Genomic DNA, 24,782 nt, shown 5'->3' with positions numbered 1-24,782 from the left:
CATAGGGGGTGTACTGTGGTAAATCGGGGTCTTTGTGTACTTATTCATAGTTCTTATTTGTTCAAATATATTTTTGTTGATTTCAGAGAGGAAGGGAGACGGGAGAGAGAGATAGAAACTTCAGTGATGAGAGAGAATCATGGATCGGCTGCCTCCTGCACGCCCCCTACTGGGAATCGAGCCCACAACCCAGCCACGTCCCCAGACTGGAATCGAACCCGGGACCCTTCAATCCTCAGGCCGACGCTCTATCCACTGAGCCAGACCGGCTAGGGCTGTTTCACAATTAATTACGATAATATAACCCCAAATTCGATTTTTTTTCTTCCTTTGTAGCCACTCCAGCTGGCTGTTCGTTTTAGCCCTCTTTAGTCATAATTCACCAGGTATTAATGCACATGTGTTCCTGTCTCTGTTACGTGTCCTAGGCATGATGGCATACTTGCATGCATGTAACCCACATGCACCACACATAACCCAGGCATAATGTTGGCAGGCATTTCTCACCTCCCCACCCCCCCATTGATCTCAGAAGTGTGGACGAGGACCCGTCATCGGCCCTCTTTTCTGCTTTGGACACCGTGGCTGGAGGGACCTTATTCATTTCTTTTGGCGTCCGATTCAAAGCTCCCTGGGAGGGGCGGGCAGGTCAGGGGTGCCGCCCCGGCCCACGGAGGGCCTGGCTGGTGTGGCGTTCAGCTGGCCGGGGCCGAACAATGCTCCCTGCTTCCCTGCAGGTGCGGGAGGCAGCAAAGAATGGCAACTTTGTCCATTTAATCTCTACCCGCCCCCCGCCCCCCTCCCCCTGGTTCCAGGCTCCATCCCCTCGCCCCATCTTTTGAGCCAGGGGTCCCAGAGATTGATTGATTTATTATGATTATGTTGTGACATACAGGGTTCTGTCGAGTCCGCCATCTGGCCAAATGTTTGAAAAAACAAAACAAAACAAAAAACACCCCAAAAAGTGGTTTCTTTCCCTTTTCACTGCCTCCCTGCCCTTCTTAAGGAGAGGTGGGCTTCTCCCCAGGACTCCCAACGTCGCCAGTGGATTTGATTGCGGGAGTTTTGGGGGGCAGTGTAGTGATGACATGCCCCCAATGAAACAAGACAGAAAGAGCTCAAGGAGCCCATTTATATTCCGCCACGGAAGACACAGACAAATCCGTCCTTTACCCCAAATTGTTTCGTATGTCCCTGCTCCCCACCTCTGGGCCTTCGGGGTTGCTCAGGGACAGATCCGTTCTGGGTGCGCGCGGTGAAATGCTTTGAGCTCCGGGAGTGTGGAAAGAAACTTTACTTAATGGAGAGATCCCAGGCGTTTGTGTACATTTAAAAAAAAAACACACACACAAACCTGTCTAGCTCGCTCTCTTTCTCTCTTAAAGGCACCAGCGATCCCTACGTGAAATTTAAGCTGAACGGGAAGACGCTTTACAAAAGCAAAGTCATATATAAGAACTTGAACCCGGTCTGGGATGAGATCGTTGTCTTGCCAATACAGAGCCTTGATCAGAAGCTCCGTGTGAAGGTAATCAATCACAGATGGCTTTCAGATCTGCTCTTGTAGGCCGATCGTTGCCCTCTTCAAAATGAGCCTCCCCGAATTCATTCTTTTATTGTTCTTAAGCGCTGGGTTAAAAATACTAGCAGGGATAGGGCTGTCTATATGCCTCGCCGACAACGTGTATTTCTTTCAGACCCATGAGATACAGACTGTACAGAACATCCGTGTGGAAACCACATCTCCACTGATTGTACTTAAACTTACCGGATGTGGAAGAATTATTACCGGCAGTTCAGGAGCGACGCGTCCTAAAGCCTCTCTCATTAGGAATAACTTTATACTTAATAGAGCTTTAAGCTCCTGGTTGTAAGCATTAATTGCTCTAACATCTGGGTGAAAACTGCCTGAGTTGAGTGCAGGAGGAGATTGCTAGAGAATATTTAGCAAATTTCTATTTAATTGGCAGACCTAACTCACCATGGAAAATACTAAATTTTAATGAGAGCTCGTTTAAGACGATGGAGAGTAGTCCATTGTGCATAACGTCTGAATGCATCTGAACACTGCCTTTTAAAAGTATATTCTTCTGCTGTTTCGGGCAAAATGGGCAAGTTAGAATAATTTTCTCCTCTCCATCGGCTTGGCGAAATTCCTCTTGAACTGTACGATGCAAATTATTTTTAGAGCTAGAAGACTGAATGTAAAGTTCTCAGCCTATTACATGTATGAATAATTTGAGAGATGTGGTTTTACCGCATTAATGTGTGTTCCTGGCCCGCTTTTAAAGGTGTATGATCGAGATTTAACTACATCTGATTTCATGGGCTCTGCGTTTATCATCCTCAGCGATCTTGAGCTGAACAGGTATTGTACTTTTACCTTCTAATAGTTATTACTGAATTTTAGGGGGAACTCGAGATCATGTTAACTGGCATTTGTTTAGATCAAATGACAGAAAAGTCTGCATCTATGAAAGAGGGCTGAACATGTCTTAGATGAAGGATTTTTGCTTTTCAATTCCCAAACGTACTTGTCAGATATGAAGTCCTCCATAATATATGCTACCGTGTGCATTGCATTTTTTACTCTCACTTGTTAATATTCAGGTTTCTGTTCACCTACCTGACTTGAAATTAAAACAAGTATTTACATTTTATTGGCCGGGGGGTGGGGGGCAGAGAAGGTGAGAAGCAGTTAACCAGCTGTTGAATGAGGCAATGCCACACAATTTCTCTGCCTTGAAGGCAGTTGTTTTATTTCCTGAATTTGGTGCTTTTTAAACTTGTGTCTAACCCTTATTCAGAGCTAGGAGGCTTTTACCATGGGTTTCTGATGCATTATAAGACTACACAGGACTGCCAGTAAGTGCTCACATTATTTGTTGGTTTTCTATTTTTTTGCTTGTAGAACGACTGAACATATTTTAAAATTGGAAGACCCGAACAGTTTAGAAGACGACATGGGAGTGATTGTGTTAAATCTGAACCTCGTCGTGAAACAGGGTGACTTTAAGAGACATGTGAGTATCCCCACTTTGTTCTTCTTGAAATCCTCCATTGCCTTCGTCCCTGGATCACTGGGCGACCAGATGGATTGATCTTTTTTGTAATTGTTTTGAGGGGTGAAACAAATAATTTAACAGAGACTTAAAGAACTTATCTGTGGTGTGTGTATGTATGTGTATACACACACACACACACACACACACATACATACATATATATCCTCTCTTTTGGATCTCTGGAAAGAAAATCAATTAAGAATTCTCGTGCCCTAACCGGTTTGCTCAATGGATAGAGCGTCGGCCTGCAGACTGAAGGGTCCCGGGTTCGATTCCGGTCAAGGGCATGTACCTTGGTTGCGGGCACATCCCCAGTAGGGAGTGTGCAGGAGGCAGCTGATCGATGTTTCTCTCTCATGATGTTTCTAACTTTCTATCCCTCTCCCTTCCTCTCTGTAAAAAAATCAGTAAAATATATTAAAAAAAAGAATTCTCCCTATTTGGACTAGGGATATAGATAGCGCTGCTATGACTAAAATGTGTATGTGGCTTATGGTTTGCTCTTAGCAGATCATCTGAAATACAATTTTACTACGTGTTCAGGTTTTTACTTACCATCTCCTTAGGTCCTAGAGAACTTGGGTATTGTTCAGTTACGAAAAGCAGTTTCCAGGATTTAATTACTGCGTTGTACATTATTAAGGCGACCAAGTATAGTAGATATTTGAAGCATTTCCGTTTCTGTTGCTTTTAGCCACCAAGTTTTCTATGGAGAGTACTTTTGGGAGGATAGAGATTTTAATGTTCTGTGGTCCGTTGTATAGAAATTTCCAGCTAATGCACAACCTGGTGCAGATTCCTGTAATACCAACATAGCTTTGGGTTTTGTGATGCTGTGGCTGGGGTTCTGTCATTTTGAGCACATATGTGAATGCAAATAGTAATCTTATTTTATATTTAGAGCATATAACGAAACTCCAAGAATTAATATAAGAATAAAAAGCATCTTTGGTTGTCACTTATTCGAAAGATATTTTTGGAGCCAGCCGAAATACCTCCTCGAAAAGGGACGAAGCTGTGTGAAAATGGAGCGTGTTTCAAATCGGGCCTGTTTATAAATTAGGCCTCCATTAATGCCTCTCGAATTGAGTCACTGGGGTCGGGCGACAAGAGTATCCTTCATTTTGACATCATCTTTGCTTGTCGTTGTAACTTATTTTCACGATGAAAATCATGACTGATTTACTGGTGACCCGAGAAAAACGGCTTCAGGAAGCAGGAACGCAGCACTGAGACTTTTCAAATGCCAGAGGGTCCGCTAAATAGTTGCTATTTTTAATTCAAAACCGTACGCGGATTTACTGGACAATGACGGAGAAAAAAAAAAATCCATCGATTTTTTTAAAAAAGTGTCAGCGTTCAAACTTGAGGCCTCTTTAACGCTGACGTTTGGATGTGGAAATGTCTTCAAGTTGCTGTTGAAAATGAATCTATTTTTCTAGCTAACGTCACGAAGAAGGAATTTTCTGTGGCTTCTCTTAGTCTTGACAGTATTGGCACTTGAGTCAGTGTCACTGTGCGCAGAAGGCGACCAGTCACTTGAGCTGGATGCTGGGTTCAGATACATGAATGTGAGCCAGCATCGTTTGCCACGTGGGTGAGCAATTGCTAGCTGATATGTTCCAATAATTTCTTACATGTGTATGTGGGGTGTTGGTAAAGTTGGATAATTTCCCCATGAAAACACTTGCATATTTAAGCAGCATACTAGCTGCATACTTATTCCCCTTGTAAATTTTCCTGTGACAGATTAGATTATGTTTAGCAGTGACATTGACCCTTACAATATATTTAAATATTGCCAAAGTTTGGAGTTCGAAAGTAATGCTACCTTAGTTAAAAATTTTATTTCAGTAAGGACACATTTGTAATACCTTAACTAATAAAGAATTAAAATTTATTTCAAATCGCAGAGATATTAATATTCAATACAGCTTGAGTTTTTGTTGTTGTTTTTATATAAAGCATCTCAAGAAATATCTTTTCAGAGTCCTAAAAGTAGCCACACTTGTCATGTTATTTGGTTTGGCTCTCCAATTTTTTAAAAAATTATATTTTTATTGATTTCAGAGAGGAAGGGAGAGGGGGAGAGAGAGAGAGAGACATCAGTGATGAGAGAGAATCACTGTTCGGCTGCCTCCTGCACACCCCACACTGGGGATGGAGCCCGCCACCCGGGCCTGTGCCCTGACCGGGAATCGAACCGTGACCTCCTGGTTCATAGGTCGACGCTCAACCACTGAGCCACACTGGCCGGGCCCCGCCTGCTGTTTTTGAGAAATTTTCAGGCTGGATATGTGCTCGCTCACGTACTTTTCTCATTTTCTTTGTTCTTTGCTTGTCTGGCAGAGGTCTAGTGTGCAAAATACTTATTTTGTGTATGTTTTATGCGGGCATTATAACGCAGGGAAAAAACCCTGCCTGTTCTCATTCGTTCCAACTGGTAGTTTTATTTTTCTGTTTCTGTACTTGACCAAAGTGTACCCCTGCAAGGAACAATTTACCCCGGGCTGTGGGTAGTTAATTATTCGACTCAAAGTGCCTATCAGGGACCTTTAGGATATAAAAGGAAATGTCTGAGGATTTTTTTTAAAAAATAAAATATACTCTATAATAAATATTTATTGAACAAATTGATAGGGAAACTCAGACAATTTTACATAGTTTTACTGATTTTTGAGTCAGATGTTTCTGAATTTCCTTAGTCAGTTCTTCTAGCTCAGTGTGTCACCAATAAGAAGTTGTTTATTGGGACTCCTCAATTTCAAAGATGCGGATGTTTTTGATGAATGATGACTCTACACATGGTCCATGAACCTAGGGAGGTATTTTCATGGAGTGTTTTCCCTTTTGAGGATTTTTTAAAATTGAGTTTAAGTTACTATTTAAGTCTTATATTAAGTTTTTAAATGGGAATAATAACACAAAACTCCAAAGCAGAGGTTTATTGATAGGGAATATTTTTTTTGTTTATAAATTTCCATTTTCCTTTAAAGTCTGACGGAGAGATTTCAGTTTGAATTCTCAGTGTTGAACCCATATTTCTTACCGTCATCATTGAGGCAGTCGCTGTTGCTGTAGAACCAAGCTGACAAAAACCTTAACCTGTGCAAAATGTCTATGAATTGACCCTTAGGCATGGATTGCTGTGTATGTGGGCAGAGCACAGTGAGAAGGAAAGGCAGTGAATGGCTGGAAAGCTGACCAACCTGGTATCTCTTTTTCTTGGCAAAAATAGGATTGGAGTTGGAATCACAGCCTCTGTCATCCGACTCCCTGGGTTTGAATCCCGGCTCCCACATTTTCAAGTGTTGAGAATGAAGCGAGCAGGTCAAATTCACAGACTAACCCAACGCCTCTCAGCGACAATTTCCTCATGAGTGAAATGGGGATTAAAAAAAAAAAGGTTATTTTACAAAATTGCGAAGATTGAGATGATCAGATGCAGAGTTTGGCATGGGGTAGGCACTCTATATATGGTAGCTTTCGTATTGTAGTAAGCAGACAGTAACAGTCATTCTGCCCTTATATCCATATCCATTTTATATGTCTTTTATGGTCATTATAGAGATCAAAAGAATCATATGTCAAAAGGCCCAAAATGGCCTTGTGTACCTTTAAGATGGTAATTAATTTTGATGTATGTTTGGGTTGAAATACATGTCATTGTGTTACTGGGATAATACGAAAAAGAATTAAGCAATAGTAATCAATGTGGGCTGCTCCATTAGGCTCATAATTGAGTTGTAATCTCCCAAATTTATCCGAGTTTGAACATCAACATCCAGTTAGGTGGCTAACCAGCCACAGTCCTGGGCAGTGATGGAGAGGATTTTGCTAGGAGAGAATTTTAACTGTCTACGCAATCCAGCAACCTTAGTTTTAGCAGGACCCACGAGCGCGCCAAACAGACCGGTGGAGAAATTCCTTGCTGTTCAGAAATTTTTTCTTCTCTCCCTCAGAGCTGTGTTAGCCGATTTTTCTTCATTGTGTAGGAATGACTCCATTTTTTTTTTTTTTTTTAAATTGAGACTTAATCCGTGGAGGTAAATGGAATTATTTTTCTAGTACCTAAAACTCTGGAAACCTACACATGAACTCCCATTGTCCCTGAATTTCTTTAAATATTTTTGTAACCTCACCTGAATATTTCAGGTAGGAGACCTCTGCCTTTTCGAGGTGAAATTGTACTGTTTTCAGGCGTTGCAGAACATACGCGTAAATGGACTTGTACGGGCCGAGCACGATTTCCATGACCCTGGACGTTCCTTGTTGAAAGTACTGTGAACAAATGGTGTAACGTTCACAGATAACGTGATTTCTCTCTGTTTCTAACTGTTTCCTTGCTCACACGTGTTTTCTCTGTAACCTCAGACAAAGGTGGAGTGTCCGTCATTCCCATGTCATCTTGACCATTATTCTAGCTAGTAGAATGCTATCTTTGTGTGGCTAACGGTTCTGTTTCTCTCTTTCCTTTCGCCCTCCTTCACCATTCAATGGACGCCATCCTCAGCGTTGGTCGAATCGCAAGCGGATAAGCGGAGGCAAGGTAAATACCACTGTTTTTTTGTGTTTTTTTTTTTAATGTGTTATTTACATCCTTGGGTTAGGAGTTCACCTCCATGACAAACACAAGCGCACACGTGAGTCATAACCACCGACCCCTCCCAGGGAGCGGGTTCTGTTCCTCTCCCTGCTGTTCGGCCGGAGGACACAACCTCCCTTTTAAAATTTCACTCAATCAGGGCACAGCCAGATGTGGGAACTCACGCCCCCTTGCTCTGGTGGTGACATTTTATATGTCCCGGCCACGCTGGAAGGTTCCACCTCATTAAGCTTAGATTATTCGGGGTGTCGCGCAGCGAGATGGAGTCTTTTAGGAAGTTATTTACCGTTAGGTAGAGATTAGCTTTGGTGTTACAGGGACAAGGAAAATATAAATTAAAAGGATTTTACGTGTTTTATAACTTCTGGGGGGGGGGGTGGGGGAACAACACACCACTTATTGCTTTTTTGGTGAGATTCTTTAGGTATTCCTTTTAATACCGTACTGGTGATTTTTTTTACATGGTTAGTTTATACTTAAGCTGTTATGTCCACGGCTGTCCAATGTGTAAAAAAGTGTCGGTACCGAGGTAGAAATGCATTCTGAGTTATCAGGTTATGAAATTAGCACCTCGCAACTTAAGTGACTGCATGCCTAAATGAGTGTGAAACGAAACCAACAAGACATTTTTAAAAATTAAAACTTCATTTAGCAGCCGGGCTGCTTTGTTAAAGAGAAATAACCCACATGGGGATGGCGGTGGTTTATGTGTGCATGGGGGGGGGGGGCGGGGGAGGTGTCAGTTACTTATATGCATTTATTTACACAAACACCTGCACAAATACATATGCCAGCTCTGGTTTCCGACCTCACTGTGTTTCAGCCGCTTCCTCCTGTGTAAAATAAGGAGAATGAGACAAAGGCTTTGTGAATTTATAAGAGAGAGAGAGTGTGTGTGTGTGTGTGTGAGAGAGAGAGAGAAAAGAGAGAGAGAGAGCGACGGAGAGATTTGTAACCTGACCAGCCCTAGTCATTTAGGAAGACAGGCACACTTTACAAACCTTGCCTTTTAAAATTCACAAGATCCCTAGCTGGTTTGGCTCAGTGGATAGAGCATCGGCCTGCAGACGGAAGGGTCCCGGGTTCGATTGCGGTCAAGGGCACCTGCCCGGGTTGCGGGCTCCATCCCCACCAGGGGGCGTGCAGTCGGCAGCCGATCCATGATTCTCTCTCATCCTTGATGTCTGTCTCTCTCTCTCCCTTCCTCTCTGAAATCAATACAAATATATTTTAAAAAAATCAGTAAAATAAAATTCAAAGGCATCCCAGGTCCCGATGCTTCCTAAAGCATATCCCCTGTGCATGTTGAGCCCTTTAAGAAAGAACCATGATAAGGTGTGTTGTCCCCCTGCCAGTTCCCTCGGTGCCCAAGCCTCCGGCTCCCTGTTCGAAACGAAGGGCCAATAAATAATGTGAAAGCGTCTCAGAACTCCCTCCTCGCTCTTGCCTTTTCCCTTTATAGTCACTAGAGGGGAGAAGAACTTCACTTCTGGCCGCAGAAGGGAGGCCGGCCCTGGCGCTCCCGCATTGAGGAGTTGCTGTAACCATCCCAGGCAGTAAAAGTTCCCGGCATGCCCCGGCGAAGCCTGACAAAGCAGTATTTTCTCAGTTTATTGATTCTGTGCTGCACTAAAACACGGGCCTGGACATCAATAACCATGTGTAGTTAGGGAGCCCCGGCCCGCGGACCAGCCCGGGCAGTTTGTGGGAGAACATAAAGGCTGGGAAGAGAAATTGTGAGCCTGGGGAATAGTGTAGCTGGGGAGGACAGGAGAGGTTATGGAAGAATGGGCCCAGCAAGGAAGGAGGAGAGAAAAAATGTTGACGGCCCGGATAAAGATATCAAAAATATGGGAGCCACGCAGGGGCCCGGAGAGCAGTATTTATTTCCCGGCTCCAGAGCTGTGTCTTCACACTGAGCTGTTGTCTGGTTTTGTTTTTTTGTTTTTTTTGGTGTTTTTTTTTCCTCCCTTCCATGATAGTATCTAGAATTTGGACTTTAGTGGCCTGGGCTCAGGGACATCGTAAATGTCCAGAGCGCGTAGCTGTGTTTCATAAAACCTCAGAGGCACACAGCTCTCGGCAAGCTGCTTATGATCTTTAGTTGAGATGCAGTTGATCTAGGATTGGCGACGAATTGCAACTGGCCGGTTGATTCTTGACGACTTGGCCTGTGCAGTTTGGAGAGGCGAGTGCAACGGGCTTCTCATTTGGCTCATGAAAATGAGTCCCTGGGAAAGTCTAGAGATGCTGTGATGATTCCTCTGTAAGAGTTGTTGGAATACCCGGATGAGCCCCGGCCGGTGTGGCCCAGTGGATAGGGCATCGGCCTGCAGACGGAAGGGTCCCGGGTTTGATTCCGGTCAAGGGCAGGCTCGATCCCCAGCCGGTGCAGGAGGCAACCAATCGATGTTTCTCTCTCTTTTGTCTCTCCCTTCCCTTCCATTCTTTCTAAAAATCAATGGAAAAAATATCCTCAGGTGAGGATTAAAAAGAAAAGAAAAAAAAAGGTACCCTGATGAACCTTTCTTGGTATTTTTAAACTACAGGGGTTGGCAAAAGTAGGGTTACAGTTGCGAGTATATGAAATAGAATGTATCCTTGTATTATTACTTATTTTTTTAAAAAAACATATTTTATTGATTTTTTACAGAGAGGAAGGGAGAGGGATAGAGAGTTAGAAACATCAATGAGAGAGAAACATCGATCAGCTGCCTCCTGCACACCCTCTACTGGGGATGTGCCCACAACCAAGGTACATGCCCTTGACCGGAATCGAACCTGGGACCCTTCAGTCCACAGGCCGACGCTCTATCCACTGAGCCAAACCGGTTAGGGCTCCTTTTGAATATTTGCTGCATATAATCTTCGCTGTGAATCCATCTGTTTCTAAACCTCACTTCTCTCTTCGTAATGTGTGCAAAAGTTATAGAGATAAAAAAAATGAACAGCAGTCACTTCTTTTACAGCAAGAGTCTAATGGGAAAAAAGCAAAAATGGAATTGATGAATTACTGAGTGTATTCAGAAATCTGCGCGCACGTACACACACACACACACACACACACACACACCTGCCTGCTATCATTTGAGATATTTGAGTCTGTACAGGTACGATGGCTGAGTACAGCACCCCTTTAGTTACGCATTCCCTTTACTTTCGGTTAATTCGCACCGAGATAAGTGTATATTCTTTCCTAGCCCCTCTTCCGACCCACACCCTTTCATGCAGTCATATGTCAGCGATCCCATGGTAAGAGCTGTGCCCGTCCTGGTCTAACATTTTTCTGTATGAAATTAGTTGACTAGCGGTGTCCACGTTTGCCCTGTTTGACTTCACATCCTTTTATCTCTGTTCCTCTGTGATTTCAGAGGCTGATCTCCGCAGATAGGGTTTCCCGGGACTCTGTCAGCTGGCCTCCAGCTGGCTGTGTGCGGTGGGAGGAATCGGCAGGATCCTAGGGTGGGAGAGGGGGAGGTCGGGTGTGTCTGCGTTTTGCATCTCCCATTAGCCAGACCAGCTGGTTTTCAGCTTCAGCCGGGAGACCCTGAACCTTGTATTAACTTTTTTTTTTTTTTGGTCTCTATGGCCCAAGGGGATTAGAATGTCAGCTTGCGGGCCAACCCAGCCCTGTGTCTGTTTTCCCAAGTAACAGCTGTATTGGACCACAGCTGCGCACATTGATGTATAAACCATCTCAAGCACCTGGCCAGTGTGGCTCAGTGGTTGAACATCGACCTATGAACCAGGAGGTGACAGTTCGATTCTGGTCAAGGACACATACCCAGGTTGCGGGCTCGATCCCCAGTAGGGGGCATGCGGGAAGCAGGCGATCCATGATTCCCTCTCATCGTGGATGTTTCTCTCTCTCTCTCCTTCTCCCTTCCTCTTTGAAATCAATAAAAAAACATATACAGTGGAGTGTTTGGGACAGAGACCTAGTGGCCGACAAGCCTAAATGCTGACTGTCCGGACCGTCACAGGAAAAGGCCACCGCCCCAGGCCCAGCCGCGGAGTCGTAGACGCTCCCTACTGTGCTTCCCCCAGGTTTTCTGATTTCTGTTCGGCTCCTCAGCGTCTCCTTCAGCTGTGAAAACAGGGCTCTCTGTTGTGTGCCCTCCGCGTTCAATACCAGAAATAGTTTTCTTTTCCTGTTGGATCCCAGTACAAATTAGAGGGGCCAAGCCCTAGCTTCCGGCATTTTTCTTTTTTTTTTTAATTGATTTCAGAGAGGAAGGGAGAGGGGAGAGAGAGAGAGAGAAACATCAGTGATGAGAGAGAATCATCGATCGGCTGCCTCCTGCACACTCCCTACTGGGGATGTGCCCGCAACCCAGGTACATGTCCTTGACCGGAATCGAACCTGGGACCTTTTAGTCCGCAGGCCGACGCTCTATCCGCTGAGCCAAACCGGTTTCGGCGTAATTTTTATTTTTAAGTGTGACAATTGAGCGATGATATTCCCTCATACTTAAACAAAATAGTCAACTGAATATCCAACTTTCAGAGCTAATATTTTTTGTACATACAGACTGCTCCTACCCTTGGGACTGTGTTAGCGTTTTCATCTGCAGATATAAATCTCATCTCCTGTCCATGTCCATGTGGGGGATTTAAAAGGCTTTCTTCATATTCTTACGCAGATTTGTGTGTAGCTCTAGGTGGATTTATGCCTACAGGATCCTCTTCAGATGATATAAGGGACTGTGGGTAGGCGGTGTTCTGCTTGCATGCATGGCTCTCCTCATGTCACGCTATAAAAGCTGTTGACAATGAGCAGTAGTTTTACACGACAGAAATATTTCAGGGAAACCTTTTAGACACCCAGGGTTCTTAGCGTTTCTAAATAGTGCCGACATAGCCGCAATCTTGCTTTCCTGTCGTTTTACTTACCAAGCTCATCTTTCCATGCATTTGTTTTCATGGACCGCTTGCTTTCTTACAACGCTGTAGACAAAATAATGAGCGTCATACCATAAGATGCATGGGCGAGATTGGAGCACATTTTTATATTTCCAGGAGTGAGATGATATAAAACGTACCCACCGAGTCTTTGGCACCTACCAGCAAAATCTCGTGAAACTCTTTTCTCACTGCCCCTCTTTAATTTTTATCTTTAAAAAAAAAAACATTTTTGGTATTTTATTACACCCAAAGGATTACTTTGATATTGGTCAAGCTGTAATCCACTTCGGTACATCGTTTTAATCTGGGGCAAGTTTGGCAAGGTCCTTTTGCTAGCAATCCATTCCAGGTAAGAGCCATTTATTCGTTTTTTTTTTTAAAAAAATACATATTTTTATTGATTTCAGAGAGGAAGGGAGAGGGAGAGAGAGATAGAAACATCAGTGATGAGAGAGAATCATAGACGGACTGCCTCCTGCACGCCCCCTGCTGAGGATCTAGCCCGCAACCCGGGCATGTGCCCTTGACATTAATCGAACCCGGGACCCTTCAGTCCACAGGCCAGCGCTCTATCCACTGAACAACACCGGCTAGGGCCAAGCTGGTTTCTTAATGAATGTCAGTATATGTCGAAGTTAAATATCACACCTTGTTTTCATCAGTAATAACGGGTGTGTTTCAGAGGGAAGTCACTATCTGGAAGAATGCTGTGGGTTTGTGGGGGCAACGGGGGGAGGGGGGTGGAGGGAGAGAGAGAACCTATGAATGAATCAACATAGAAATAGTAAAAGGTTCCGATCCTTGGGGAGGAAGGAGAAACATAACAAAACCCCGATGCCCCATATTTTACCCGTTCTGTCTGCTGAGAAATTAGGGTCAGGACCCAGAAACTTTGCTGTATCTCGGGGTGTTTGTCTCGGCGCAGGTGGGGCCGGCTTCTGCTTTGATGGGTCATTTCCTTTTCTCCCTTCACATTCCAGGCGGCATTAAGATGACAAATTTCACTCCCAGGCTCGGCCCCGCCGTGCAAACCTGAGCCCTTGAGCTAACAGAGTGAGTGCAGAGGAGTCTATTTATCGTGGGGAGGGAGAGAGGGCGTTTGAAGACCACAAAGGCATCGGCGAGCCGGGCTCTGCCCCGCGGCTCACACGGGATGGCCGGACGGCTCTAAGCTTCATCCCAGCTCTCCAGGGTGGAAGAGAAATGTTCAATTAATTAAGAAACTTTAAGCCCGTGCACATATCCCAGAATGCGTTGGGAGCAGATGAAACTTTATTTAGACACGAGAGGCCCCGATGCATGAAATTCATGCAAGGGGCTCGGCCCTCACAGCCCTGGCTTCCGGCCGGTCTAAGTAGCATATTACGCTTTTATTATTATAGATAACCTTAGAGTGGGCAGGAGTATTTAGAGTGAAATACACAGAATAAAGGTGTGATTTTTTTAGTTCCTCACCCGATGATGTTTTTCCATTGATTTTTAGGGAGAGTGGAAGAGAGAGGGAAAGTCAGAGAAATATCATTGTACGAGAAACACATCGATTGGTTGCCTCCTGTACAAACCTTGTCCACCAGGGCCTGGGCTGGGGAGGAGCCTGCAACCGAGGTACCTGCCCTTGCCCGGACTCAAACCCGGGACCCTTTGGTCTGCAGGCCGACGCGCTATCCACTGAGCCACACCGGCTGGGGCAAGGTTTTATGCTCCTCTCTCTCTCTGAGCTGTGCAATGCATACGGCTCTTTTCCTAGCCTGCCTTTAGTAAGAGGGGAAGGAAAAAAAAAAAAATCTTGGACAGCACAGGGCGAGCCTGTCACATCCAACACGACTGCGTTACAGACCGAAATGTTCAAAGTCCGACCGAGAGAGAGATAAAGGCTTTGATGGAAAGCGGATACTTCCCAGGGACGCGGCGAGCAATCATCCAGATGTTACGCTGTAATGCAGCGGGTGTCCGCGGCCGGGCCGGCCCGGGAGCCCCAGCCAAGCCGCGCCCGCTGGAGGCCTGCTCCGCGCCCTCCCAGGCTGTCCTGCCAGATGGAACCTCTCTCCGGGGCCCCCTTGACGACCGGCTGTGGATCCCCTTTTCACAGAGCTCATCGAGCTAAGTGGGACTGCTTTCTGGACAAGTTAGATAGAAGCCCGTCCAAGATAAACAACCCATTTGAAACTAGGACATACCAAGCCCCGGAATTATTTTAAGGGCATATTTCATGGGAGCACGGCCATTTTTCTTAGGCGGTTGCCAGACTGTAGGGATGCCCTTTGATCTCGGGTGGACATGCCTCCCTTCTTTATAAAAAGGGTTTTGAAATCGCTTCAGTGTTTAGGGAGGAATCTATCTGTCGGGGCTTTGAAGCATGGTCACAGGACAGCTCATGCATTAGCGTGCTGGTTGGCAAGTCAAAGTTTCAGAAGAAAAACACACGCAAAACAGGAAATGGCAGCGGGGTGGATGAATCACAGTCCCATTTCCTTTGTAAAGGGAGAAGCCTGCAGCCCGCGTGCTTAATAAGCTCTAACATGTATTCAGTGCCGCTACATCTGTACGGACACCTATAGGTGTAGAAACACATACACTTAGATGTTTATATACGTGTCTGCCTGTCTGTCTAGAGATTGTGATGGTGTTTGTGGCTCTTAACAAGGAGAAAATTGCTGCCCTAGCCTGTTTGGCTCAGTGGGTAGAGCATCGGTCTGTGGACGGAAGGGTCCTGGGTTCGATTCTGGTCAAGGGCACATGCCTGGTTGCGGGCTGATCCCCAGTAGGGGGTGAGCAGGAGGCAGCTGATCAATGATTCTCTCTCATCACTGATGTTTCTGTCTCTCTCTCCCTCTCTCCATTCCTCTCTGAAATCAATAAAAACATATTTTTTTAAAAATATGCTTAGCTTTCAACTATTTTATCAACTTAGCTTTTAGCTATTTTATCAACTTTCATTCTGAGTATGTTCGATCCACAACCCAAGGGCAGGTAGAAGTTACCAAAGAAGGTTTATGTTCTCTAGTGGGGACGGATTTTTCTTCTCTTTAAAATTAATTCTTTTCTTGTCTGCCCTCCCTTCTCTGTCTCAGCACCTCCAAAAGCCATGCGTGTGTGTGTGTGTGTACATGTGTGTGTACGCATGTGTGTGCATTTTATGAGAGCAGCGATATGGACATGAAGTTGGGAGAATAGATTCTCTCAGTGCTTAAGGAGGTTATAAAACGATCAGCCGAATGCTTGGTGTGGCCTCGTTGCATCCTTTATTCGGAGTGGCAGAGCGACCTGTGCCGGATGAGGTAAGCCGGTCTGTAATTAATACGGCCCTGACGTACCATTTGTTGTGATAAATTGTGACGAACTGGTGTCCCAGCAAATCGGTGTCTAAACGACCTGGAAGATCTATGGAGCTGGTGACAGGATGAATCTATATAGCGTTAGAAATTCATTGCTTTCCTATGATACTCGGCGCCATTTACATTCCTCAGTCCATTTATTTCTCCTTCAGAGAAAGCCGTGTGTGCCTGCGCCACTTCATTTATTGAGCGGAGAGCATCAATGAACTCCGCCAACTGAATGCAGTCTGTGGGTCGCGTTGGGATTCGCACCCAGACCAACTCACCGCAAAAAAAAGACATGGTTGAGACCGTCAGGGAATGTAAAGAGGCTCTGGGTACTTAAGGATATGAAGGGAATTATGCCTGCTTTTGTGAGCATCGTGCTTATAGATAAGCAAACGTGGGCCCTAGCTGGTGTTTCCCAGTGGATAGAGCATCAGCCTGCAGACTGAAGGGTCCCAGGATGGAGTCCGGTCAAGGGCACATGCCCGGGTTGCGGGCTCGATCCCCACTAGGGGGCGTGCAGGAGGCAGCCCATCTATGATTCTCTCTCGTCATGGATGTTTCTATCTCTCTCCCTCTCCCTCTCTGAAATCAATACAAATATATTTAAAACAAAAAAAGCAAAAACAAAAAAACCCCACAAATGTGGAATTTGCTCTCCAGTATTTCAGCCAGAAGTGAGTAGTGAAGGGATAGATGAAATAAGATTGGCAAATCGTTGACTCTGGTGAATAGATCCGTGGAGATTTCATATACCGTTCCAGCTTTGTATATGTTTGGAAACTCACATAATGGGAATTAAAGTGTGCTTGTCCACTTGATAATTTACTAGTAGGGGATGTTTGCCCTTTTTCTACATTTGGTTTAAGGTATGTATGAGTGGGCATGAGTAACATCATTTAGAAGAGAAACAAAATAAGCTAATAGTCACTGAACTGTCCTGGGTTCCAGGCCCTGTGCTAAGTCCTCTATACATTATTTCCTCTCCCTCCCCCACCCCCCTTCTGCAAAGCTCATCTGGCTGGCCAATCCCAGGCTCTGTCTGGAGTTAGGAATCTCGCAAGGGCATGAGTTCTTTAGTAGTCGCCCAAGGAACAAAGGGGAGTGGGGACAGATTCAAGTGCGAAGGATAAATTTGCAACCACTATTTCTGCTAGGCTGGTGTGGCTCAGTGGTTGAGCAACAACCTAGGAACCAGGAGGTCATGGTTCTGTTCCCTTTCAGGGCACATGCCCCGGTTGCGGGCTCGATCCCCAGTAGGGGGCGTGCAGGAGGCAGCCGATCAATGATTCTCATCCTTGATGTTTCTCTTTCTCTCTCCTTCTCTTTTGTTCTCTGAAATATATATATATATTTAAAAAACACACACACCACTATTTCTGAATGCCCATAGATACTTCATTTCCCTGCAAAGCAATGCCTTGTTCTCATACCTCTGTTTCCCAGAATGCCTCTCTTCCCTTCCTGTTGTTAAAATAGCCAAAGGCCCAGGTGAAGAATGCCTACCCAAGAACTGGGTCGGAGGACAGGCCAGTGCCAAAAGCCAGTGTCATCTCTCCCTGTCTCGCTACGAGCCCAGGGCTGGAGAAAGAGATCCCGTAACTGTGACTGCAGGTTTGCACAGCCAGTGAGGAGTAACAGCCCTTTCTCCGGGCAGGCGTGCTCCCTGTCATCGAATATTGACAGCGGGAACGCCTGTGATGGCCAGCGTCGCACTCAGGAATGACCAGCGAGCTCATCTCTCCCCTTCGCTTTCTGCTCTAGTCCTCGTTGATCCGCAACCTCCGGCTCTCAGAGGCCTTGAGGAAGAACCAGCTCTGGAACGGGATCATAAGCATCGCGTTGCTGGAAGGAAAGAACGTCTCGGTGGGAAATATGGCAGAGATGTTTGTCCTGTTAAAACTGGGGGATCAGAGGTACAAAAGCAAGGTGAGTTGGCCGTTCCTGAAGGAGAACAACATCTTCAAAAATATTTTTTCTTTCTTTTGGAAAAAAATGGTTTCCCCACGCTCCATGTCTACAAGAATAGAAGTCATTTCTTTTTAACCCTCTTGACCAGTGGTTCTCAACCTTCTGTTCCTTTAAATACAGTTCCTCATGTTGTGACCCAACCATAAAATTATTCCCGTGGCTACTTCATCACTGTCATGTTGCTCCTGTGATGAATCGTCATGTAAATATCTGATATGCAGGATGGTCTTAGGCGACCCCTGGGAAAGGGTCGCTCGACCGCCAGAGGGGTTGCGACCCACTGGTTGAGAACCGCTGCGTCTTGACTATGTTTGGATTATTCCAGAAAGCAAAATAACAGTACGGATGCAGGCAATTAGTAGGAGTATTTGCTGAGTTTAGTTCCATCCAGTAACTAGAGCTGCAGAAAGCTCATTAAATAATACTTTTGAATGCATGATTTATTGTGTTTTGAAAATAAGCAAAAACCGTGTTTCATAGGATGCGGGAAAAGGAAAGAAACACTTTCAAATAAACGAGTAATATATGTTATACTTGGGTTACAGTTTTGCAATAACTAAAAGTATTTTCAAAATTATATACAATTTTCTTTCTCTTTCTTGTTAGTTTTTACAGCAAAAATAGACTTTGAGTGCTGCTGGGATGGGGGGGGGGTTGTTTTGGTTTTTTTGTGTGTTTTTTTGCTATGATTAAAAAAACACCAAACTATCTAACGTATTAAAAGTGATTTGTTATGAACAAAAATCCTGGCATTTTTAGCTGCCTTTCCAAGCCAGTCATCTGATTCTGTTGATCCAAATTCCATTTAATTTTTAATCTTACTAATTTGGTGTGGTTTCTATTTCAAAAACCGTAGTCTCCAAACCATGGTAATTAATTAGTTTTACATAAGTGTCAGACAGGAGTCTGTTCTATGTTTTATGGATGGAGGGAAGCGGGGTCCTTGAAAGTTTAGCCCCTTGCCAAAAGCCACATCATAAAAAAAAACATCAGGGGAAGGTTTTCAAAAACAGGATATTTGCAGATCGGCCTCTGCCGCGTGGAGCAGGCATAACAGACACAGACACGTTGGCAAATGCTTTAGTAGCCAAGAGTTTGTCTCTGCTGAACAAATTTCAGCGCAAAATCAAACATGAAGCGTCATTTCCACCAGGACAAGGACTAGAGAATCGAAGCTCACGCTGACAAATCAGTTCATAAAAAAAAATGTGAAAAATCGAGGGCTTGTTCCGGCAGAAATAGGCAGGTGTTACTCGCCAGGTAGTCCGAGGCCGTACCTCCCAGAGACTGTATCCAGGGTAACCACATCTCTGGCTAAGATCCCTTTAGCCTGCCGGGGCCGGGCGAAGGATTTATAGAAAAATTATTCATCATGAGGCACACTTATCCCTTTGGAGCTAAGGTGAAGTGGAGAATTAGTCCGATATCTGCTCTGTCCCCTCTTGGGGGATATTGCATTTAATTTGTGGTCTAATAGTTTCTTTTTTTTTTTTTTTCCTTCGTGGTTGCTAAATTCTGTGACCTGGCCTATTAAGTCCAGTGTGACCACCAGCTTAAGTGATGTTACGTGATGTGATGCTGGCTACAGGCAGGGCTGGCTGGTCCCTGTTGGCCCATGCGGTACTAGCGGGCACTAAGATTTAATGGTGGATGCTGTGCCCTTCGTTGAGGCTGGTACTCAGGGACCAGCATTGCTGCCCACTTTTTAAGCCACAAATTGAATCTCTATGTAAATGAAACAGAAGAGATAAACCCTGCCAGGGATTCAAACACTCGGGCCGATTGGAGTCCTGCTCGGAAAACACAGAAATGCTGCGGAATTTTCAAACCACCCTCGTTCATATTCAAATGTGGCGGCAGTGGGGTTTGGTAGTCTCTCTCTCTCCCTCTAGGGCAGTGGTTCTCAACCTGTGGGTCGCGACCCCTTGGGCGGTCCAACGACCCTTTCACAGGGGTCGCCTAAGACCATCCTGCAGATCAGATATTTACATGACGATTCATCACAGGAGCAACATGACACTGATGAAGTAGCCACGAAAATAATTTGATGGTTGGGTCACAACATGAGGAACTGTACTTAAAGGGCCAGAAGGTTGAGAACCACTGTTCTAGGGACTGGAGTCAGCAACCTGGGATTTAAAAAAATAGGCAGCGATGAATGACTGAACTCATGGGTTTCTTGTGAAATGCACCTGACAGATAGTAATCAGGACCCCAGACTGTTCACTTATATGGTTCTTAAGCCAGTGCTGAATGGATGTGCCAATAAAATGATTTCATGAACCAATGAATATATTTCCTGTAACACTGGACAGCTGTAAAACATCCATTGAGATATGTCATATACATGTATATATCTGTATATATAAAAGTGTAAGCGACCATCCGACTGGTAGCTATGAGACGCAGTGACCACCAGGGGGCAGACGCTCAGCGCAGAAGCTGCCGAAATTCGGTGACTTGGCAGCTGCAGTTCTCTGGTGATGCACTAGGAACTAGAGAGGAGGGAGCCCGATTCCAGGGTGCATCACCCAAGAACCTCCCTCTCTCAACCTGGGACCCCTCGAGGGGATGTCGGAGAGCTGGTTTTGGCCCGATTCCCACAGGCCAGGCTGAGGGACCCACCGGTGCACGAATCCATGCACCGGGCCTCTAGTATATATATAAAAGTTATGGTTTCTCGTGGGGTAACTATTCTTTCTAACTTGGTGGGATCCACTATTGCATCTGGGGGTCGGCTAAAAGAGTGGTGATGTTTTTTGCCAATTCCCCAACACCTCCAAGTCCCTTTCCTTCCCCAAAGGGGAAAAGTTTCAGTTGGAAAGGGACAGACAGGCACGTCACCCCGAGCTCCTGCCCCTGCCGTTTAGAACGATGAATTGAAATGTGTAGCTGCTGTGGCGACGCATGGCAGTGCGAAGACAATAAACGTTGTAACCGCATGTTTTCTAGACACTGTGTAAGAGTGCACATCCGCAGTGGCGGGAAGAGTTTGACTTTCACTACTTCTCTGACAGGATGGGCATCTTGGACATTGAGGTCTGGGGAAAGGACGGCAAAAAGCACGAGGAGCGACTGGGCACGTGAGTCCGCTCTGCTTTCTCGTGGTGGGAGCGTGCGCCGCGCCTTCGGCACGAGGCTGGTCTTTGTCTGTTGGGCTTGGGGTCAGACCGCACCTGCCCACCCCAGGGAGCCAGAAGTACACTGGAACCTCCCCTGGGGGCAGTTTTTATTTATTTATTGGTCAGTGGCATTTAGTATTTTTTAAAAATTTTTTTTATTGATTTCAGAGAGGAAGGGAGAGAAAGAGATTAGAAATGTCAATCTAGCCCTAGCCGGTTTGGCTCAGTGGATAGAGCTTCAGCCTGCAGCCTGAAGGGTCCCAGGTTCGATTCTGGCCAAGGGCATGTACCTTGGTTGCAGGCACATCCCCAGTAGGGGGTGTACAGGAGGCAGCTGATCGATGTTTCTCTCTCATCGATGTTTCTAACTCTCTATTCCTATCCCTTCCTCTCTGTAAAAATACAATAAAATATATATTTTTTTTTAAAAAGAAATGTCAATCTATCTCCATTTCTTTCCCATCCTTTGTCCTATCTCTATATATAAAAGCCTAATATGCAAATTATCTCCATGGGAGTTTGACTGGGGGACTGATTGCTTGCTATGACATGCCCTGACCACCAGGGGATGGTGTGGAACGAAGGAAGGTCCTGGCCAGCAGTTGGCAGCTGGGGAAGGGAGGCCCCAGCCGGCAGCCAGAAGGCCCCAATCAGCCCTGATCACCAGCCAGGCCTAGGGACCCTACCTGTGCACAAATTTCATTCACTGGGCCTCTAGTTGTCATATACATTACATCTATATATGTTTCGAATTGAACAAGGTAGTGTTAGTTTTATGCAATCCTATGCCATTTATTTATTTATTTAAAATATTTTTATTGATTTCAGAGAAGAAAAGAGAAGGAGAGAGAGATAGAAACATCAATGATGAGAGAGAATCATTGATCAGCTGCTTCCTGCACTCCCCTTACTGGGGATCGAGACCCCCCCCCTACTGGAGCATGTGCCCTGACCGGGAAATCACACCAACCGTGACCTCCTGGTTCATAGGTCAACGCTCAAACACCGAGCCACGCGGCTGGGCAATGCCATGTAGTATTGATCAAAACAGAAGAAAGTAGGTCCTGCCACACTCTCAGGATATTGTGGGTCCGATTTCTAGTCTGGCCCCTTCTCCCTGTCCTTCACCTACTCGGGGTGACTGACACCTCAGACACTTGTCATCACCCTGACCCTGGGCACCGTTGTGACATGCCCGTGCCCTGCCAACACCCGTCCACGGGGGGGATCAGAAACGCTGTGCTAGCCCCGGGCAGGGATCCGCTACGTCAGTGAGCCGCAGAGCACTCTGTGTCCCGACCTGTCCTCCGAGTGGTGGGAACGTGGCCCTCAGTGATGAACGGCCGGCCTGCTGTGTCGGTACAAAGAGCAACACCCTCCGCCCGCCCCGTGCATTGTGCCGTCTCGGCTGCCCCTCGTCACAGGAAGTGCTTTCCCCGTGAGTGTGAGGTGTCTTCGGACAGAAACGCTCCTTTCCGATGTCCCTTTCAGGCCGTGTGTTGTCACCCGGGTGTTTATTTATGGCTTCGGCTGTTTCTTGTTTGTGTGCCTGGCCTAGTGGCCGTTCTGTCCTTTCTTTTTATGGATTTTAAAGGATTTTTTTTTTTTTGTATCTTTTTCCTTTTTCCTCTCCCGCAAAGAGATCACAAAAGTATCTCTCGGGAGCCGGTTACAGGGCGTTCGCTGCAGCGAACCTCCGAGTGGGAGTGGGGTGAGACGTACCCTGAAAGGCAGACGGATCCTCAGAGTTAGCGGGGAGATGGGGTGAGCGTGTACATACCACGCACACGCTCCTTACAGTTTTTTAGTTTACATTTTTCACTTATTTTTTTTCCATTTTCTTTTCTTTGTTGTTGGCATTTCAGGGCTCAGTTATCTGACCTCCCAAATGTTGGGAAACACCTTTTCGCATCAGGAGTCCCTTTGACAGTGAGAGTCAGTCATAACGGTCTCCTGAGCACTCTCTGTTGCTTTTTTTTTTTTTTTTTAATAAAAATCCTCACCTGCCTTAGTTGGTCTGGCTCAGTGTATAGAGCGTCAGCCTGCGGACTGGAGGGTCCCAGGTTCGATTCCCGTCAAGGGCACATGCCCAGGTTGTGGGCTTGATCCCTAATGGGGGGCTTGCAGGAGGCAGCTGATCAATGATTCTCTCTCATCACTGATGTTTCTATCTCTCTTCTCGTCTCCCTTCTTCTCTGAAATCAATAAAAATATATATTTTATAAAAATCCTCAGCTGAGGATATGTTTTCCCTTTGATTTTTAGAGAGAGTGGAAAGGAGGGGAAGGAGGAGAAAGAGAGAAAAACATCAATGTGAAAGAGACACATCAGTTGGCTGCCTCTTTCATGCACCCTAACCGTCCCCCAGGTGTATGCCCTTGACCTTGACCTATGCCCTGGACCGGGAATCGAACCATGACCTCCTGCTTCATAGGTCGACGCTCAACCCCTGAGTAACACCGGCCAGTCTAACCTGCTCCAACTTTTAAACAAAACGGGCAAGAATATAGATTGTAGACTCTCCCATTTTAAACTGCTACCAATTGTTCAAAATAATCGTGTTCTTGACGCGTATTTTACATTTCAAGGCGATTGTAGAGATGAACGTTATGGAATCTTCTAGACTTTCTTTTGCTTGGGCAACTCAAGAAGGAGGATGCTGGAGCCCCAGCTGCCTCCGGGTCCCCCAGGGTGACTTCGACGGGGCCCTGACATTCCACCGGTTTATCAGTGGAGAACCAGGGATGGAATATTTCCCTGGACAAATGGCACCCATGTCGTCGACCTGCTTTTACAGCCACGCTTGACACGCTCCCCGTTTTCCTCCTGTTCACCGCCCCCCCCCACCCCCCCCACCTTCCTTAGCCTCTGAGATTTACAGCTTTGAAAACTACAGCACTCTTTCCTGCCCCGTGCATTTAAGTTAAAAGCTGGCCAGCCTGAAATATAAAACATAGAATTATGGTAATGAGCGAGAGGTTAAAAGCTATCATGGCAAGGGACACTTGAGCAGGCTGGGCTGACGGATACGGTAAAATTATGTGTGGAATTAAAACAATAAAATGCGGTGGGATTAATGGAGAAAGGCGTGCGCAGGAGGTCAGAAACAATGCTATCTCAGCACATTAACTGGCTGTGGGCCGCAGAGCATAGCTTTAATATATGCCTGCTGCTAAGGAAAAAATAAGTGATTTAGCCTTGTTTTCTTTAGATGAATAAAACCATGGGCTTTTCAATATGGGAGGGGCCTATATTCCTTTCTATATATATATATATGTGTGTGTGTGTATTTTAATTGATTTCAGAGAGTAAGGGAGAGGGAGGGAGGGAGGGAGGGAGGGAGAGAGAGAGAGAGAGAGAGAGAGAGAGAGAGAGAGAGAGAGAAACATCAATGATGAGAATCACTGATCAGCTGCCTCCTGCACACCCCCTACTGGAGACCGAGCCCACAACCCGGGCATGTGCCCTGACTTGGAATTGCACCATGACCTCCTGATTCATGGGTCTTCACTTAACCACTGAGCCACACTGGCCAGGCCTGGAGCTGTTATTGACTAAATATTCTAAGATCTGAATGCAGCATACTCTGAATGATTGTCCAAACCAGGGGTCCTCAAACTACGGCCCGCGGGCCACATGCAAATACAAATATTGTATTTGTTCCCGTTTTGTCTTTTTACTTCAAAATAAGGTATGTGCAGTGTGCATAGGAATTTGTTCATAGGTTTTTTTTTTTAAAAACTATAGTCCGGCCCTCCAACAGTCTGAGGGACAGTGAACTGGCCACCTGTTT

General features: G+C 45.6%; 1 protein-coding gene across 1 annotated transcript in view; it reads left to right on the top strand.

The window, feature by feature from the left end:
- The window catches only part of MCTP2 (multiple C2 and transmembrane domain containing 2), a 128,455-nt gene that overhangs the window by 38,893 nt on the left and 64,780 nt on the right, over positions 1–24,782 (top strand). Inside the window, exons 5-10 of the mRNA XM_081114885.1 lie at positions 1,386–1,528; positions 2,292–2,368; positions 2,912–3,023; positions 7,579–7,614; positions 17,661–17,825; positions 20,820–20,950. Of these exons, the coding sequence (XP_080971011.1) occupies positions 1,386–1,528; positions 2,292–2,368; positions 2,912–3,023; positions 7,579–7,614; positions 17,661–17,825; positions 20,820–20,950 (664 nt within the window). The remainder of the gene's footprint in view (positions 1–1,385; positions 1,529–2,291; positions 2,369–2,911; positions 3,024–7,578; positions 7,615–17,660; positions 17,826–20,819; positions 20,951–24,782) is intronic.

This window comes from Myotis nattereri (genome assembly GCF_964212035.1).
Source record: "Myotis nattereri genome assembly, chromosome: 21".
Taxonomy (NCBI): Eukaryota; Metazoa; Chordata; class Mammalia; order Chiroptera; family Vespertilionidae; genus Myotis; species Myotis nattereri.
Note: the sequence above shows the minus strand (reverse complement) of the source record. Positions and strands in the feature narration are given on the sequence as shown.